The following is an 18,480-nucleotide window of genomic DNA, read 5'->3' on the forward strand; positions in this document are numbered from 1 at the left end:
AGTTTTACTTGGCGCCTCCTAGTTGCATGTTAATTTTTGTTATTCAAGCGAAATAATAAAAAAACAAATCGCACACAATTAAAAAGCTAACTCCAGACAACAGGTACACCAAACTAAATCAGACACTAACAAGCAGCCAGAAAAACATTCCGCAAACACACAAAAATTTGTACGAAATGATGGTCAATATGAGCTTACTTCATTTACTGATAAATCCGATATGGTAGAGGTTTATTTTTATGTTTTAACAATATAAATAAAATTGTGGTTTTGTGTATTAATACCTTTAAAGATTTAAATGATATTTTTAAGGCTTTAACTTAAAATGTTGTATAGTAAAACAAAGTTATAAAATTACACGTTTACAAAAAGAGGGTAAGAGCACGTGTTGTTTGAAATAAAATATTAATTTTTTTTGTGGTCTTAAATAGATTAGTATAAAATATATTAAGCTAAATGGTTAGTATTTGAGCTATCAAGACCTCTCAAAAAAACAAAAGTATTCCCGTACTATAAACTTTGTTTTGGAAAGCAATTTAGTAGCCTAAATACTGAGCGTTAAAGTGGTAAAATACATCTGTGACTAAAGGTCAACTATACCTCTACCATATCGGCATTATCATTGGCCCTGAATTGTATCTACTGTATCTGCAACTTACATTCCCATTGGGAAACCCCGATTCGTTGCAGGACTTCAAGGAGTACACGGATGCGGAGGGCGTGATCTCGCTGCCCACCTCGGATTTCCACAAGCCGATATGTCTGGAGATGCGTTTGGCAGAGGCGAGTCGTCAGGCGGGAGCCTTTGGCCTCCTGTCGCCGCTGCAGCTTTCCCCGCCGCCACTACCCTTACCGCTTCAGGGACCGCTGCTGGCTCTGCCCCCGCCGCCCCCGCTGCCCCCCTCCTCCGTCCTGCTGCCCGCCATCTCACAGTCCTCGTCCACATCCTCGTCGTATGGCACCACCACATCCACCACCATAGCCCTGCCCTTGGATGCGATGTCGCTGCGGTATGGAGCCACCATCTGCAGTTCGTCCAACTTCAACCACAACTACAACAACAACTTCAACACCACCACAGTGGGTGGCAATGGGGCAAATGGCTCGCTGCTCTTCGGTGGCAACAACTACAATGGCAGCAACAACAACAATGCCGACTTGGCCAGTGTGGACAGTTCGGATACCTATGCCAGCTGCCAAACGCATCCATTTCTCTCCCAAGGAGATCTCACGGCGGATTTCAATGACGAGGCCTGTGCCCTGGACATTGATATGGATAATCTGTACATAAATCCTCTGGAGCGGGAACAGCATCATCAGGGGATCAGCAGCTCCACGGGTTTCATTGTGGGCCTGCCCAGTACAAGTGGACTACGTGCCCAGGTGAAGAAGAGCGCCTCCGGTGACACGGCCTTGAGGAATTTGGCCTCCGGCGGAGGAGGTGTGGGAGGGGGAGGAGCTGGAGGCATGAGTCCGCTGGACGATGTCTACCAGAGCTTCGATGTCCAGGAACGGGGCAGCAGGGTCAGCTTGAACGAGAACTCAGTGCCAAAGCATCGGAAGACGCGGTTCCAGCAGAGCTTCACCGTCATGCGACCAAGTGGAGCAGGTGCAGGAGCAGGTGCAGGAGCAGGAGTCCTCGGCAGCCTACGGCCACGGGCCCGCTTCGAGGACACCAAGCTGGACGACGAGACGGGTGCTCGGGCGGCGGAGGCATCCGCATCCGGATCTGGAGCCGGCAGCCCTGCGTCCAGCGGATACGGACAGGGACCCCAGAAGAAGAAACGCTCGGTCTTTATGCCGGGCAAGAGCTTAGCCACTGCCACCAAACTGATCAATCAGCATTTGTTTGGCATACAGAATGTGGGCGCCAAAGGTATGTACAGGCATTTAAGTGCCAGGAAAGGTTTAAGAAAAACGTAATAACATTTAAAAATGTAAGGGTAAAGTGTTCATTTTTAAAATGTTTCGACCATGTTTTTGCAGCTAAGACTTTGATAAACAATTTTAAAATCACCTTTTTATCATACCATAACTTAATGCTCATATACATTAAAACCTTTTATATACAAAAACAATGACGTTGTGAATATATTCAATAAATTTAATTATTATTTCCAATTTTCCCTAAAAATCAAAGGTTAGACTACGGAGTCAAACTCAAGAATAAAACATATAATTACCCATTTTATAGGTTTTCATAGATAACACCAAAATTGTCTCTTTTATTATGGAATTTTTTAAACACACATTGCCTATATATACTATTCATATGAATAAACCTAAAATTTTACTGATTTGCCTTTTATTCACAGCCAAGTTCGAGAGCAAGCATTCCTCATCGATAGACTCGATTGACGCCTCGCCCAATCTGGAGCACCATCGGCGCTCCAAGTCGATCCTGAAAAACAAGTCTGATATCTCGCGCGTCCTGTCCGATCCGGAGAGCGAGCGCCTCCTGGCGGACAACATGTCCGGCTCCGGAGTGTCCGACAACGGCACCGTAATGGTTGGTCATCCTCTGAAATATTATACACTTTTCTCGAATATTAACTGTGTATTTTTTGTTCAGGGCGAATCCGGCAGCGATTACTCACCGAATAAATTACCTCATTCAGTTTTAGCTAAGTCTATATCCCAACCACCCCTCAGGCACCGCACCCTAATGCACCAGCGCTCAGGACCAGCGACCTTGCAATCGAAGCCCACGAAGTTCCAGACCCCTCGATATCCCGAGGAGCAGGCGCTGCGCCAGGTCAAGCCGCTCCTCTCGCGCGCCCCTTCCTCTACATCCGCATCCGCGGCGGCGGCATCCGCGGATGGTCAGCAGACCAGGGACAGCAGTCTGGGTAGGTGGTGGTCAAATGAGTTACACAGTTGGCAGTGATGGGCCATTGGTTTATTGGTTTAGTTTCAGAACTATTTCCAAGAATACATTTTTAAAAACGCTTTTACCGAAAATTACCAAAAAATATAAGAGATTCCATTTTCAACGAAACCTCTTTTACCATTATGCGTTATTTTTAACTGGTCATTTTACATTAGAAAATATAAAAGATCTTTCACCTTCCAAAAATACATTTAATTTGTAAGTTAATTTAATTTTTTTTTTTTTTTGTTACTTTTATGACTAAGTTATACATGTGGCGTAATATTATTAAATAATACTTTTTACTGCTTTTGTGAATTTTTTAAGGTTACCTAAAATAAGTAAATAGTAACATTTTATATAAAATAATTTTAAAATAGGGTATACTTTCTGTCACTGCCAGCTAGCTGTTACTCCCTCCTTTTCTTTCTCCCTCTCGGTCTCTCTCTGTCACATCCTGTAAGTGCGTCCTGGGGTTTCTTTCGGCCATGACGAAACCAGAAATCATCTACAACCGTTCTTTTGTCTCTTTTGTTTTCCCCCGCTTGCTGGCTGGCTGTCAGTCACCGTCTTCGATGCCGCCTTCTGAAAACACCAAACTACACCCTACCACATCTGCATCTACATCTCCATCCAAGTCCACATCCACATTCGCATGACCCCATGAACCCACAGATACACACACTGACACACTGACACACCACGGAGAAAGGCAACCGCCGGGCGGGCGATCTGTTAGTACAAGTATTACCGATCCGATCTATAGTGCTCATCCCTAGCACCAAACTCACCTGTCAAGTGTCCAGAATTTGTTGTGCACCCAGCTTGAATTAATGGTCCAAGCGCCAGATCGATGTTTTTGCAGCTTTAGAAGTTGAGATCACACGCCCATTACTCTTACACCCATACAGAATCACACACATACGGCTTTCTGTCTAGCACATCGATAAGGATTAACCCATTTTATATGGAGCAGTAACAAAGAGTAAAACCTTACAAATTGATTTTAACTTACATCGGTTATTAGAATTAAAATATATTTTTCTCTTTACTTTATGCTAAGAAGATTTTTTACTTACTTTTTTTAATGATATTGAACATAAAGTCAAGTCAAAGTCTGCATTAATAATCTAACAGAATTTTTAAAGCTCATTTCAAACATTTTTAATGCATTGTTTTAAAGCACTTTAAAGTGTTTCAGGGATTCAGTAATTCAAATCTGTTTTTTCTTTCAAAAATAATTTTTTTTTAATATTAAAAAAAAATTAAGTTTCTTAAACATTAAATTAAAAAGTTCTGCTCCACAAAAAATGAGTTAGGTATCGTTCACTCATCCTGTGTAATCGGTTGTGATGGTATATGTTCATAGCCAAGTTACTAATTTTTCCCCCTCTTGCCACACAGACTCGGAGACGACCTTCACATCGCCCGTGAGCAGTCGAGCTGGAGAGGATCAGCCAGCTGCGGGATCTGTTGTTCCCAGCCAAGTGCCAGGATCTGTTCCTGGCCAGGAGGATCGCGAGGAGGAGGGCGAGGCGGAGGCCAATGACGAGCAGAGGGCCCTGCTCCAAGGACGCGATGCCGAGGAGGCAAAGAGGTCGGGGAACGAGGGCACGTAGCAATTAGGCACCACACACACACCAGCCCCCAGAAAAATGTAAAAAACAAGAGAAAACCTATTCCAAGGGAAACCCACACACAACACACCAAACACATACACCACAACACACAAAATACACAAAACATACAAAAAGGGAAAACTCAAAGTGATAGCAAAGTTAGCAAACATGGAATGTGAATTATATAAAAGCAATGAACAGTATCCTAGTCTAGAGATGGAGTGATGGAGATGGATCCCCGGAATTCGATCTGCGTATTTTTACAAAACGAAAGCAAAAGATGAAGAGCCGCGCAAGTCGTACAAACAAACAGCTACAAGAAAAAGCAAAACATAAACTAACTACATAATTCTAAAAGTACTATAATTGCTACCAGTGTAAATAGCAGAGCCCAACAATCCACTCGTGTACAGAGCAACCTTTATTTACCGCCTTCAGGACACAGCTAAGCAGAACAACAAAATAAGTATCTAGACGAAATCACCAGAAAAGCCTAAATAGCAACAAATGAAACGGAAATATTCATATTTTGAATGCAACTTATAAGTATATACAATATTATAGAATATACACGCATCGCAATTGCAACTCGCATATTTACACATTATATATATATACAAACTAAGCGATATATATATAGCTCGAACTATTTTTCAAAATCACGCAAGTACGCTAAATCCTGCAGATCGAAGGAAGTTGAGAAGGGGGATGTATATGTACGACAAAATAGATCCCGATAAATTAGATCCGCATTGCATATATCTCTGTATGTAAATCGTTCGTATCGTTCGCGTATCGTTCAAATTCATAAAAATGTCAAGAAAAAGTAGTTGAAAATCGTTGGGCAACCAGTTCGTTTCTATATCTATAAGTATATGTGCGTGTGTGTAGGGCTTAGGGCTTATCGATAGAGCTTGGCTTTTGGCTTCAAATCCCCCGATAAAATCTGATTTGCCACCGGAGAATGGGTAAATGCAATGTTGCTTGGGTGTATAGTAAATGTTGTTATTTATTATGGGGCCTGGGGAACAATGCACTTTGAGACTGTATTGTTTGAGATGCTATCTAAATCTTTAGAGATTTGAAATTTTAAATATCTTTAAAGACTTTAAGTGTCCTTAGAGATTTTAAACATCATTAGAGAATTTAAATTTTTTTACAGATTTTTAATATTTTTACAGAATTTAAATATCTTTAGAGATTTTAGAAAATCTTTAAAGATATGTAATATCTTTAGAGACTTTAGAGATGTTTATCTTAAGAGATTTTAAATATCTTTAGAGATTTGAAATCTATTTAGAGATTTTAAATATCTGTAGAGATTTTAAATATATCTAGAGGCATTAAATATCTTTCGAGACTTTAAATATATATACAGATATTTTAAATATCTCTAGAGATTTCGAGATTTAAATATCTTTAGGGATTTTATATACCTTTATATATTTTAAATACTTCTATAGATTTTAAATTCCTTTAAAAATTTGAAATATCTATAGAGATTTTTATAGCACAACTACTAAAGTTCTCATTGTGGTTTGGTACCCTACCCATATAATGTTAGTTAGTTATGGAGCGTGTATGTGTGTTACGTATGTTAGTTAGTTTAGTTAGTTAGTTCTACCCTAGGCAATCGATGTTTAGTTAACTAGTCCTTCGTTTTCCGAATACGTAAGCAATAAAATTGGAAATCTTTGATAGGGGTTTCCCCTAAACAAAAAAGAAGAGCGTGTTTAGTCAATTATTGCAACCCAAGTTGTTTGTCCCCACATTCCATTTTCCAGTGTATGCGTGCGAGAGTGTTTTGGTTTTGGTGTTTCAGTATATCCTCAATGGATTATGCCGATCGATCTGTCCAACAACTGGCTTTGAATTTGTCCTGTTTTTGTTGCCTCTGCGATGAGCCAGGATGCAAGTTAGCCTCTTAGAAACATATCAGTAAAGGGAATCACTCACTCACCCACACACACTCAACACCTCTCACAGATACACACACACACACACACACTCAGCCACACTCACATACACTGTAAAGAAAACTACACAAATTTTATTACGAGACGATAATAAAATGTCTCATCGTCCGCTTTTCAAATTGATAAGAAAAAATAACACAGGCATCAACACAAACACAAAACCAAACCAAAAAAACGACAACAAAAACACTATTCGATAACTAATGTCAAGAAGTCAAGAACTCGAAGTAATATAGTTAAACATTTTTAGAAATATGTGTACGTATTAACAAATGCTTATGGCATCCAAAACTTTTGTAAGCAATTCATTAAGGATTATCAATAGTACACGGTTTTTTGGTGAGCACCGGCCACATTCCGCCACTCCATAATCTTAATTGTAACTTTTGTAAATATTTATTTCATATACAACAAGCCCCTTCAGAAGAAGCAGTTTCAGTTCTTTTATTTTTCGAACTCATTTTGCGCCAGCAGCAAACGAATTGAACTTGAAATAAAACTAACGAGATATATTTAGTTATTGACGAGCAGAGCAGAGCAGAGCAAATACACGACTTAAGTGCAACATGTGCAAACGCAAGATGTTATTAATATTTAAATTATTTACCTAACGATACATACATTTTAATGTAGTCTGATGACGACGACGATTGTAAATCAGCTAAATTGAATACCGGAAATCGTTGGCGAGCATACAAATTTATTAAAGCGTATTTAAATCTATATGAGCGAAAAGTCATGAAAATATATAAATCATTGAGTAACATTTAACAGTGCATCATTATATATGAGGTTAAGAAAAGGTAATGTATAAAAATGGACTGTTAAAAATAATTATATCATCTATAATTTTTGTTGGGGATATGTAGAGTATATTCTCTCCACATATAGAGTCCGAAGTTCATTTAAATTGGCCAACGGTGGTAGGCAATTGGGTCCACCAACGTAAACTGAGAATTTCGTTAAAGAGCCCATCTGTGATATCAATTCGTAGTCAGATGGAAGTTTGAGGCAGTTTCCACGGATCCAGAGTTCATCCAGCTTAGGAAAGCATTTCAGTATAAGTCGAATACAATCTGAACACTTGGCGAATCCGGAAATTCGGAGCTCCCGCAAATCGGACATAAGGTGAAAAAACTCCTCAAGGTAACAAATACAAGAAGGTATATTTACACTCAAATAGTCTCGATCTGTAATATTAAAGTAGTTAGTTGAAGTTATATTTTGTTTGTTTTCGTACCATATTTGTTCTTACTAAAGCAGGGAAAAAGATACAGATCCTCACGTCTGGGTATTTCTCCAAGGCAATGTCGCAATTCTATTTTGTTTTTAGCTTTTGTAAGAAATTGAAAACCTCGCACTTCGTTATCAAGATCCTCCGTATCATAATCATGTCCTTGTATCACCTCCAGAGTTTTCTCGTTTTTTGATACGATTCTCATGAGTTTAATGGCCACCGTTGAGTAATATAACACTGGCTTTCCATGGAAAACTGGATAAAAGTCAGGCTGCCTACTCAACAAAATCTGTCGAAACCTTGTAGAAGTATCGGCTAGATTTATGAGGTCGTTGATGCTTGGATACTTTAATATATGATAAAGACAGTCGTCATTTAAATTTAAAATATTGAGGGCAACCATTTCGATGTAAAGATCTTTCAAGCTAAACGGTAAAATGATAACTGAAAAATATTGACCGCGAATGAGAGCATTTAATAGGAAAATTACTGATAAAGAAACTTTTTGTTCTATTACGAAAATACCAAATAATTCTATTAAAATTCTAAGACTATCTATGGTTTTTAATCCGATTTGCTCAAATTGCCATTGTCTTATCTTAAATAAATTATCAGAAAACATGTTGCCTAAATACACGGAAATATTTGCAAATTTAGGGCGATTTGCTAATCCTGGCTTACTAGGGATTAGCATGCGATAACTGCATACAGCATACAAATATATTAAGGCGTATTTAAATCTATATGAGCAAAAAGTTATGAAAATATATAAGCAATTTAGCAGTTTGTCTTTATTTATGAGGTTAAAAAAAGATAATTTAATAATAGTTAGATATAGATGAAATATCGGTTTCTATTTAAAATTAATATATTGGGTTAAAATTCTAGGGCTGGCGGCGATATTCGAAGTAAGCCTTATCGATCAGCTTTTTCTGGAAAACATAAAACCAAATTACATAAAGAAATATTAATACTATATATAACACTTACATTTTCTTCAGACAAAGGTGGGTCCAAATATGTATGCAACTGAAGTGGATTCTGTTGGCTTGGGTCTCGGATCGACTTAATTCTCCTAAAGAGATTTGCAATGGAATCATGGGGCTGTTGACCATGATTTATATAATAGCAGTACAGAAACTCCAACTTCTTACACTTCTGAATGATATCTAAAATTTCTACTGGGGATATGTAGCTATATATACTCTCCACATACAAAGATCGAAGTTCAGTTAAATTGGCCAAAGGTGCTAAGCAATTGGGTCCACCAACATTAAGTGAGAGTCTCGTTAAAGAGCCCATCTGTGATATCAATTCATAATCAGATGGAAGTTTGAGACAGGTTCCCCGAATCCAGAGTTCATCCAGCTTAGGAAAGCATTTCAGTATAAGTCGAACACAATCTGAACATTTGGCGAATCCGGAAAGTCGTAGTTCCCGCAAATCAGGAATAAGTTGAAAAAACTCCTCAAGGTAACAAATACAAGAAGGTATGTTTACACTCAAATAGTCACGAGCTGTTAAATTAAAATAGTTTATTAGTTACATTTTCTTCGTTTTCCTACCTCAAAAGTTCTTACTATAGGAGGAAAATCGTAACATATCCTCAAGTCTGGGTTTTTCTCCAAGGCAATGTCGCAGATCTATTTTGTTTTTTGCTTTTGTTAGAATTCGAAAATCTCGAACGACGTTGCCAAGATCCTCTCTGTCATAACCATGTCCCTGTATCACACCCAGAGTTTTCACTTTATTTGATACGATTCTCATGAGTTTAATAGCCACCGAGGAGTAATATAACACTGGCTTATTGCCATCGGCTTGGTTTCCATGGAAAACTGGATAAAAAGCAGGCGGCCTACTCAACAAAATGTGTCGAAACTTAATAGAGGTATCCGCTAGATTTATGAGGTCTTTAATGCTTAGATACTTTAATATAAGAAAGAGACAATCGTCATTTAAATTTAAAATTTTAAGGTCAACCATTTCTTTGTTAAGATCTTTCTGCCTACACGGTAAATTGAGAACTGAAAATATTGACCCCGAATAAGAGTATTAAATAGGAAAACTACTTCTGGGCTTGTATCAAAAATACAAAGTAATTCCATTGAAGTTCTGGTACTATCTTTGGTTCTTAATCCGATTTACAAAATTTGGTTAGCCTGAATATTGTCTTATCTTCAATATTTTATCAGAAAACAATTACAACAATTCGTAGACTTACTTGCATATTTTGGGCGATTTGGTTATCATGACCTTTTCGGGGATTATCATGCGATAACTGCAAGGGCTGTCAAAAATAGAGTTGATAATCAATGGGTACCTGTTTTAAATATTTCACCCAAAAGCAAAATAGTCTATACATAAACCTGACATTACCAAGTAACATACATTGGTGTGTATATTTTGTTTCACCACCCTTGGCGGTAAAAAGCCAAAAGAATTTTTAAATTTTTGGCTGGGAGCTTACAGCCACAAAGCTTTGGTGGAAAACTTCTCTTGCCAGAAGTAAATTAAAAGCTTAATATCCTAGGCTAAAAGTCCTTAAAGCTCTCAGAGGATATAATAACGCCTGTGGATCTAATTATTGGTCGGGCTAATTAACCACAGGACATGTCGAGAATCACCCACTCCCTTTTTCCCATTTCTCCTGCCTAGGGAAAGTATTTCAATTATTTAGTGAAACTTTTCCCACGTAATGGGGCGTGGTTTCTAGCTGAACTATCTAATTAATGCCAACCTCGAAAGCCACGCCCCCTGATAGTCTCTATAAATGCTCGATTAACAAAATTAGTCCTCGATTAGACGACATGTACTCACCACAAGAGGCGGCTGAGCTTAAAAAACGGAATTATCGCAGCATCAGGGAGATGATCCGAATCGCCTACACGGTGGGCTTTAATCTCATGGATCCCTCTCGCTGTGGTCAGGTATTCAGAATGTGAGTATTTCGATTGGAGAGATTTACTATTCAGTAACAATTTTACTTTATCAGCTGGACTATTGTTCTCAGCCTGAGTAGCCTGGCTTCGCTTTACGGCCACTGGCAGATGTTGGCTAGGAATATTCATGACATACCGCGCATCGTCGAGGTGGGTTACTAATAATCTTTAATTTAACGAAAATTAGTTAAAAATATTGTTTATTTTATAGGAAACTTTATTAATTTTTTATATCTAGAGTAAAAGGAAGTTCCTGATCTTAAAAACTTTTTTATAGAATTTAATTTTATTCCTTTTCAGACATTTCTATTATAATTATTTTGTTGTATTTTAAGAAATCAAATTTTTCATTTCTTTTTCACCTTATTTCTTTTTCTATTCTTTTGCATAATGTGACGATCTATACATTTCTATAAAATAAAAGTTCCATTTTTGTAGACACTTTATTTATTTAATTACTTTTTTTTTATATTAAAAGTGAAAATACCTCTTATGGTTTTGTTTTGTTCATTCTGTTGTTGCTGCCGATTTAAACATTTCTATAAATTACAAATTCCATTCCTTCTTAGACATTTCTGTCATACTAACTTTGTTGTCTATTAACTGATCACTTATTTATCATTTCTCTAAAAAATACAATGACTTGCATTTTTTTAAATACCTTAGAAGATTTTATATTCATTTTATTGTCATCGGTTAGAATGTTAAATTTCTTTTTTATTATAAGGACCAATCAAAAAATAAATGTACCCATTAGAGTATACATGTATTTATATTAATTTTATATACATGTTTATTAATAAACTTATTTAATTTGCATATCCCCAGACAGTTAGCACTGCCTTCCAGTTTCTCTCTTCAATAGCGAAGATGTGGTATTTTCTATTCGCCCATCGTCAGATTTACGATCTATTGAGAAGAGCTCGCTGCCATGATTTGCTGCAAAAGTGCGAACTCTTTGAAAGGATGTCAGGTAAGTTATTTTTAATCGAAATAGTTCATTAATGCATTAAGTTTAAATAGATCTACCTGTGATTAAGACAATCCGAGAGAAGGTGGAGTCCACAATGGATCGATACTGGGCCAACACTCGTAGGCAACTACTTGTCTACTTGTATTGCTGCATTTGCATTACCACAAACTATTTTATCAACTCCCTGGCCACCACTCTCTATCGACACTTCACACGCCCCAAAGGTTCCTACGAAATTGTGTTACGTAAGTACAAGCCATAATAAAATTTAAAATACACGAAATTCTTAAAGTATGATTTTTGTTACCAACAAGCAATAATCATTGTTAACTATAACTTCCAATAAATATTGATTTTTGAAGAAGAAACATATATTATAAACCTTAACCTACTTTAGCTCTGCCATCACTCTATCCAGGATGGGCAGAAAAAGGTTTAGAGTTCCCCTATTACTATATACAAATGTATCTGGAGACCTGCTCTCTTTATATCTGCGGCATGAGTGAGTATCTGGTTTTTGTTCAGAAAATTGTTTACTATTCCATCTCCTTAGGTGCCATCAGTTTTGATGGAGTTTTCATTGTTTTATGCCTGCATAGTGTGGGACTAATCAAATCACTCAATCAGATGATTGACTATTCCACATCCGAGTTGGTACCACCAGAACGCAGAGTGGAATATCTTAGATGGTGCATCTATCAGTACCAACGGGTTGCAAAGTAAGTAGCCAAAACTCGTAAAGTCACACGAAGGAGAAGGGAACACAAAGTAAATAATAACGAAAAATTAATATATTATTTAACTTTAAAAAGTGCGAAAACTTATATCACCCTTAAGAGTTTTGATTTAAAATGGTTTGCACAGGGTAAATTTAAGAATTTTAGTTTTGATCAAGAAACTGAAATTTTAACTCATTTTTTAGAGGTTGCCAATTTTATCATTTTATACAAGGGGTACCATCATCTTTTTTTCGAAAATTTACCCAGCACAACATTTTGAGCTATGAAAGCCAGTTTGTTGGAAATTTTATGACGATTTCAACGAGGTATGGCATTCCAACATCAAACCAGTATATTCCATAATTTTGATCAAAAACTGCAATTTAAACTCATTTTTTGTAGGGTGCCAATTTTCTCATTTTTATAAGGGGTACCATCATCATTTTTTTCGAAATTTGATCCAACCCAAAATTTTTGAGCTGTGAATGCCAGTTTGTTGGAAATTTTTTGACGAATTCAACGAGGTATGGCATTCCAACATTAAACAATTATATATCATAGTTTTAATCAAAAAACTGCAATTTAAACTCATATTTTCAAGGTCGCCAATTTTAGCATCATCATTTTTTTCGAATTTTGATCCAACCCAAAATTTTTGAGCTGTGAATGCCAGTTTGTTGCAAATTTTATGACGAATTCAACGAGGTATAGCATTCCAACATAAATCCTTTATGTTTTATAGTTTTGATTAAAAAACGGCAATTTAAACTCATATTTTCGAGGTCGCCAATTTCATCATTTTTTTCGAAATTTGATCCAACCCAAAATTGTTGAGCTGTGAATGCCAGTTTGTTGGAAATTTTATGACGTATTCAACGAGGTATGGCATTCCAACATTAAACAATTATATATTATAGTTTTAATCAAAAAACTGCAATTTAAACTCATATTTTCGAGGTCGCCAATTTTAGCATTTTTATAAGGGGTACCATCATCATTTTTTTCAAAATTTGATCCAACCCAAAATTTTTGAGCTGTGAATGCCAGTTTGTTGGAAATTTTATGACGAATTCAACGAGATATGGCATTCAAACATAAAACCTTTATATTTTATAGTTTTGATTAAAAAACTGAAATTTTAACTCATTTTTTCGAGGTCGCTAATTTTAGCATTTTTTAAACGACATATTTCAGCGCAAAATAAAAGCGACATATTCAATAAATCTATTTTTATTTAATATACATATTTTTTTTACTTTTCTTTTGTTTGAAAGCTTTGCAGAAGAGATCAACGATTGTTTTCGGCAAGTCACCTTCTCGCAGTTCCTGCTCAGCCTTTTTGGCTTCGGATTGGCTCTATTCCAGATGAGCGTGGGATTTGTAAGACTTTGATAGAGGAATGGATTTAGTGTGGGGAATTTACTTTAAACTCTCCGCAGGGCAGCAACAGCAGCATTATTTTGTTCCGGATGACCTTGTACCTGATTGCAGGCGGCTACCAGATAGTCGTGTACTGCTACAATGGCCAGCGATTTACGACGGCTGTAGGTGACATTGCGATGGAGGGGTTGGTCCCCCACCCATTCGCGTACTGATTGATGTCTAATTGCGTGACTAATCGCAGACTAACTCCCACCGCAGAGCGAGCAGATTGGCAGGGCCTTCTACGAGGTGCAATGGTACGGGGAATCCCGGGAGTTCCGCCAGCTCATCCGCATGGTGCTGATGCGCACGAACCGGGGCTTCAGGCTGGACGTGTCCTGGTTCATGCAAATGTCCCTGCCCACTCTGATGGCGGTGAGTGGGAAGTGCAAAGGTAGATGCCCCACCTAACCATTCTACTTGATTGATTCGCAGATGGTCCGGACAAGTGGACAGTACTTCCTGCTGCTGCAGAATGTCAACCAGAAATAGGGCTCAAAGCTGAATAAAATAACAGTCCGTGCAGTGGCAAAAAATGAGTATTTTTCACTATTCAGTATTTTTCTGCCATTGGTGATACATCAAAATGGAAGAGCAAAATGTCACAGAAATTGAATAAAATGAGTGTGCACTGGACAAAAGTTATAACAAAGATGGGTTACCTATGATTTATTTATTTTATTTATCAAAATATGGGTAAACCATACAAATTAAATTTTGATTTAAAAAAAATGAAATGTGCTCCCTCAATAAATATAAAAAAAAATGTTTTGGTTGCCTATGATTTTTTTATATTGAGATTTTTTTTTTAACATTTAGATTTTTGTTCTTAAATGAATTACAAATGAAGATAAAAAACATGTGTTTGTACTGGAAGAAAGTTATAAAAAAGCCTTTGCATGTCCACAGCTAAATATTTATATACAATTATATAGGTTACCTATGTTTTTTTATCAAAATGAGTTTACTTTTATAAAACGACTTTAATTTTTCAAAAATAACAAACACGAGCTTGTACTTACCTACATTTATTTATTTAATTTTTTTTTAAATAAAATTAAAAACTATTTAATTTTAATTGCTACAAAAAAATTGTTAGTAGTTCTTAAGAAAGCTAAACATATTGAATATGTTTCAATATTTATAAGTTGGAGATATGACAGTTGTATATATGATTTTTATGATATTGACAATTCTATACTATCTTAATATGTGAAAAGAAAATGGACATTGATATTTAAACAAAATAGTTATTTTTTAAATCAATATTTTTTTAAATGATATTTTATATTTTTAAATTCAATCTAATTGATAATGACAATATTGTATTTACTCTTTTCTGCGTGTGTGCCCTTAAACTGTCTGGCTGAAACTGTTGACAGGATGCAGAGTCCGGTCAATCAATACTCCAGTGTCCGTTGTCCTGTCTCTTGTGTCCTGTGTCCCGTGCCCAGTGTCCTGTTCCGTCAGTCAGATTGCCCCGCCCATAAGTTTTGATGGTCGTGTGGCGCATTAAAATAATGAAATTGCCAGCAGATAAGGAGCATCGATGCCGCTGCCATTGCCGTTTCTAATCAATTTTATTTATTTTGCCGGGCACTCGGCGGAGCGAAACAGAGAACTTCGGCGATTGTCTTTACGTTGCCTCTGTTTATAAGTATATATACTGGCATTATGTGCTGCTTTAAATGCCTTTCTTGCCAGCAAATCGCGACTTTAATTGTTAGTTTCGCTTTTATTCCCATCTCGGGGAGCCAGACTCTCAATATTTTTAATGCACGTTTGCTGTTTGCGCTTCCTTTGTTTGCCCTTCTTTATTTTCCTCTCCTACTTTTAGCATCTTTGCCTCACTTTAGTGCCTTGCTCAAAAAGGACATCTTTTCTTTTCGGTTTATTGAGGCACATGAATATTCTTTAGCTGCATATATCCCGTTCCCACGCTGTGAGCGAACGCCTTTTCAGGCATTTATTTTTCGCATTATGTTTTATATTTGTCCAAGGACAACAATACTTTATGCATTGTGGCCTGGCTGTTATCCAGTTTGTGTTTTTTCTTTTTATTTTTTTCTTTTTGTGGCCATTACCGGAGAGTGAAATATTGGAACTTGTTATTGCAAAAAATGGCTGGGCTTTATTCAATTTATAAATTGTTTTAAATGCCCAGAAATATTTTATAAGCACCTCAAATTAAATATCAAACGATAAATATTAAATGTATACAATTTAAATATAAATATTGTACCCATATATGTATTTTTAACTAATATGCTATTTAATTAAATGAAAACTAATAAATGGATTCATTTTTCTGAAATAAAATATTCACCTTACTAAACATAAAGCTCATATACCATTTTGTATTTAAGAGGAATACTTTTTTCTGAGTGTAAGTCCTTTGAAGTGAAACTTGTAACCTTATGTCTAATTGCAGCTTAGTTTCTTGGCATTTTATTTATTATATATATTTTTTTCACACTTCTCAGTCCTCTGCTAATTGTCCAATTAGAGCGACAATAAAATAAAAGTTGTTGACTCACCGGCCACCGGCTCATTAAGGGCACCTGTACCTTCAATGTTTGCTCTTTTTTCTCCTTTGTGTTTTGCTGGGAAAATGGATTCGTTCACGTGGGAAATGGTGAAAGATCAACGCGAAAAGGAGGCGAGTCAAAGACTGGCATGATAAATGATCTGCACTCGAATGCACACGTGTGACAACCAGGACTCCCAGGACATTGGACTCCCATTCCCACTCCCACTCCAACTTCTACTGCCTTAAATACCCTTTTTGTAATGGTGTACAATTGTTTGTCTAGCACACAATCGAGCTGGCTTGCATGCGTGTGCTCCACTTGTCAGTCTTTGGAGTGGAGCCACAGGGCGTATACACAATGTAACGTATATTAAGTACTTCACGGGAATTTCAGCCATTGCTGTAAACGAGATTCACGTTAAATGTAAACCAAATATTTGCATTCACACTTCGCTGCTTTGGCTTGTTAAGGAAAGTAAGTGCGAAAATATACAATGTAAAGCGAAACTAATTTTCGATAAGAGAACATTATTGTTATTCTTTACAAAATTTACAAATCTTTTGATTATAAAATGTATGTAAAATAAAAATGTTTAAAAATTTTTGGTAAGATAAATAAAACCCTCATAAAAAAATCAAAAAGGAAACCTAAAAGGAAAATTCCATGATTCCGACAGAAAGAATCCAAAAATAAATCAGTTATATTTACTTCCGCCAACTGCTGTCCACAACAGTGCTGCTATTATGACTTTGCCGAGACAGATCTGTCGATTTTCAGCATAAAATCAATACCTTTTGCAGCAATATTTACGTAATCTATAAAAAATGCTAAAACTCGCGACCTCGAAAATATGAGTTTAAATTGCACTTTTTTGATCAAAACTATGGAATATAATGGATTAATATTGGAATTCCATACCTCGTTGAATTCGTCATAAAATTTCCAACAAACTGCATTCACAGCTCAAAAATTTGTGGTTGGATCAAATTTTGAAGAAAATGATGATACCATCATGCTAAAAATGCTAAAATTGGCGACCTCGAAAATATGAGTTTAAATTGCAGTTTTTTGATCAAAACTATAAAATATAAAGGTTTAATGTTGGAATGCCATACCTCGTTAAACTCGTCATCAAATTTCCAACAAATCGGCGTTCACAGCTCAAAAATTTTGGGTTGGATCAAATTTTGAAAAAAATGATGAAATTGGCGACCTCGAAAATATGAGTTTAAATTGCAGTTTTTTTTTATCAAAACTATGGAATATAATGGTTTAATGTTGGAATGTGTTTGTTATTTTTATCAAAACGTTGGAAAATAATGGTCAAACGTCTAAACTACAACCTCTGTAAACTCGTCATACATATTTTAATCGCTTGGAATTCCCATCTGAAAAATTTAATTTTTGGTCGGTTTTTGCAAAATAGCAAACAAAAAAATAATGAAGATTTAAATAACGATTTATTAGGAATTTGCCTGGTTATGAAAATAAACAGTTTTGCTTTTGCGATTTTTTCCAAAAGTTATGCCTTTCCGTCCGTTTTTTGGCTGTGGGCAGCACTGTCACACTCTCCGTATATGGATATATTTTAGTTTCTTCGTGTTCGCCCACGTAACTTGAAATATACACACATATTGACCCATGCGAGGAAAGGCAAACAACTTTCCTGTTTACTGTTTGTCCCACCGGAATTGAGAGTGCCCTGCTCGTCTTTTTTTACCATTTGTCCACAATTTGCTTATGCCCAGTGTGCCAGTGTCCTTTCCCCATGGCACTTGATGCGTAATCAGTGGGACAAACAGAATTCATCTACGACCATCTGGCCGGACATTGCTGACAAATCCGATTGGGTGTCGCATTAGAAATGGGGAGAAATGCGGATGCCTAGACCCTTCTTCCATGGCTCTGTTTCGGCTCTATTAGCTGGATTGTCTTGGCCATAATGGAGCTAATATGTATGTATATGTATGCAGGACTGTCTTTGATCCCACCCACCCACTCGAAAAGGACGAAAAAGGATGAGTGTGGGGGCGAGCACGTGCCGGGGAAATATATGTCGACTTTAGGTCTTCATTCGCCAGTGCCAGGAATATAAGTCAATTGTGTGCCAACCCAAAAGAACACCATAAAAGTAAACAGAACTCTGAATGAAATCCGGGAGCAGAGGAATAAAATAAGCTTTTAAACGACTCCCT

General features: G+C 36.7%; 4 protein-coding genes across 15 annotated transcripts in view; 2 read left to right on the top strand and 2 right to left on the bottom strand.

The window, feature by feature from the left end:
• The window catches only part of LOC128259570 (potassium voltage-gated channel protein Shab), a 75,386-nt gene extending 69,728 nt beyond the window's left edge, over positions 1-5,658 (top strand). For 7 of the 12 annotated variants that reach the window (XM_052992058.1, XM_052992056.1, XM_052992064.1 and 4 more), the window contains exons 9-11: positions 691-1,876; positions 2,316-2,849; positions 4,274-5,658. In XM_052992058.1, coding sequence (XP_052848018.1) covers positions 691-1,876; positions 2,316-2,849; positions 4,274-4,488 — 1,935 coding nt within the window. In that variant the 3' untranslated portion in view covers positions 4,489-5,658. Of the gene's footprint in view, positions 1-690; positions 1,877-2,315; positions 2,850-3,432; positions 3,604-4,273 lie in introns of all 12 variants that reach the window. The other 5 variants (XM_052992063.1, XM_052992066.1, XM_052992065.1 and 2 more) reach the window with 3 other exon arrangements.
• A 1,599-nt stretch (positions 5,659-7,257) lies between these two features.
• LOC128259308 (uncharacterized) lies at positions 7,258-8,181 on the bottom strand. The gene is given in 3 exon segments (XM_052991615.1): positions 7,258-7,334; positions 7,337-7,654; positions 7,720-8,181. Coding segments are annotated over 3 exon segments (780 nt in total). The 5' UTR covers positions 8,105-8,181.
• Positions 8,182-8,506: 325 nt separating this feature from the next.
• LOC128259596 (uncharacterized) lies at positions 8,507-9,741 on the bottom strand. Its single transcript, XM_052992145.1, has 3 exons — positions 9,282-9,741; positions 8,692-9,218; positions 8,507-8,633 (listed from the first exon to the last, which is right to left on the bottom strand). The coding sequence occupies exons 1-3, from the start codon at positions 9,682-9,684 to the stop codon at positions 8,586-8,588; spliced, it is 978 nt and encodes a 325-aa protein (XP_052848105.1). The 5' UTR covers positions 9,685-9,741; the 3' UTR covers positions 8,507-8,585.
• Positions 9,742-10,428: 687 nt separating this feature from the next.
• Positions 10,429-14,297, top strand: LOC128259590 (odorant receptor 63a). Its single transcript, XM_052992136.1, has 10 exons — positions 10,429-10,639; positions 10,694-10,790; positions 11,469-11,613; positions 11,664-11,858; positions 12,011-12,115; positions 12,167-12,332; positions 13,607-13,712; positions 13,772-13,876; positions 13,974-14,129; positions 14,190-14,297. The coding sequence occupies exons 1-10, from the start codon at positions 10,431-10,433 to the stop codon at positions 14,244-14,246; spliced, it is 1,341 nt and encodes a 446-aa protein (XP_052848096.1). The 5' UTR covers positions 10,429-10,430; the 3' UTR covers positions 14,247-14,297.
• The last annotated feature ends 4,183 nt before the right edge of the window (positions 14,298-18,480 follow it).

Source organism: Drosophila gunungcola, assembly GCF_025200985.1.
Source record: "Drosophila gunungcola strain Sukarami chromosome 3L unlocalized genomic scaffold, Dgunungcola_SK_2 000005F, whole genome shotgun sequence".
Lineage (NCBI taxonomy): Eukaryota > Metazoa > Arthropoda > Insecta > Diptera > Drosophilidae > Drosophila > Drosophila gunungcola.

What these genes read in the sequence shown, in the direction of transcription:
- LOC128259596 (XM_052992145.1), bottom strand. Translation starts at nt 9,684, where the DNA reads ATGGTTGACCTTAAAATTTTAAATTTAAATGACGATTGTCTCTTTCTT. An exon ending in GTTACGATTTTCCTCCTATA is followed by an intron (nt 9,219 to 9,281) that starts GTAAGAACTTTT and finishes TTAATTTAACAG; the next exon opens with CTCGTGACTATTTGAGTGTA. An exon ending in CACCTTTGTCTGAAGAAAAT is followed by an intron (nt 8,634 to 8,691) that starts GTAAGTGTTATA and finishes TATGTTTTCCAG; the next exon opens with AAAAAGCTGATCGATAAGGC.
- LOC128259590 (XM_052992136.1), top strand. Translation starts at nt 10,431, where the DNA reads ATGCCAACCTCGAAAGCCACGCCCCCTGATAGTCTCTATAAATGCTCG. An exon ending in TCCAGATGAGCGTGGGATTT is followed by an intron (nt 13,713 to 13,771) that starts GTAAGACTTTGA and finishes AACTCTCCGCAG; the next exon opens with GGCAGCAACAGCAGCATTAT. An exon ending in GCCAGCGATTTACGACGGCT is followed by an intron (nt 13,877 to 13,973) that starts GTAGGTGACATT and finishes CTCCCACCGCAG; the next exon opens with AGCGAGCAGATTGGCAGGGC.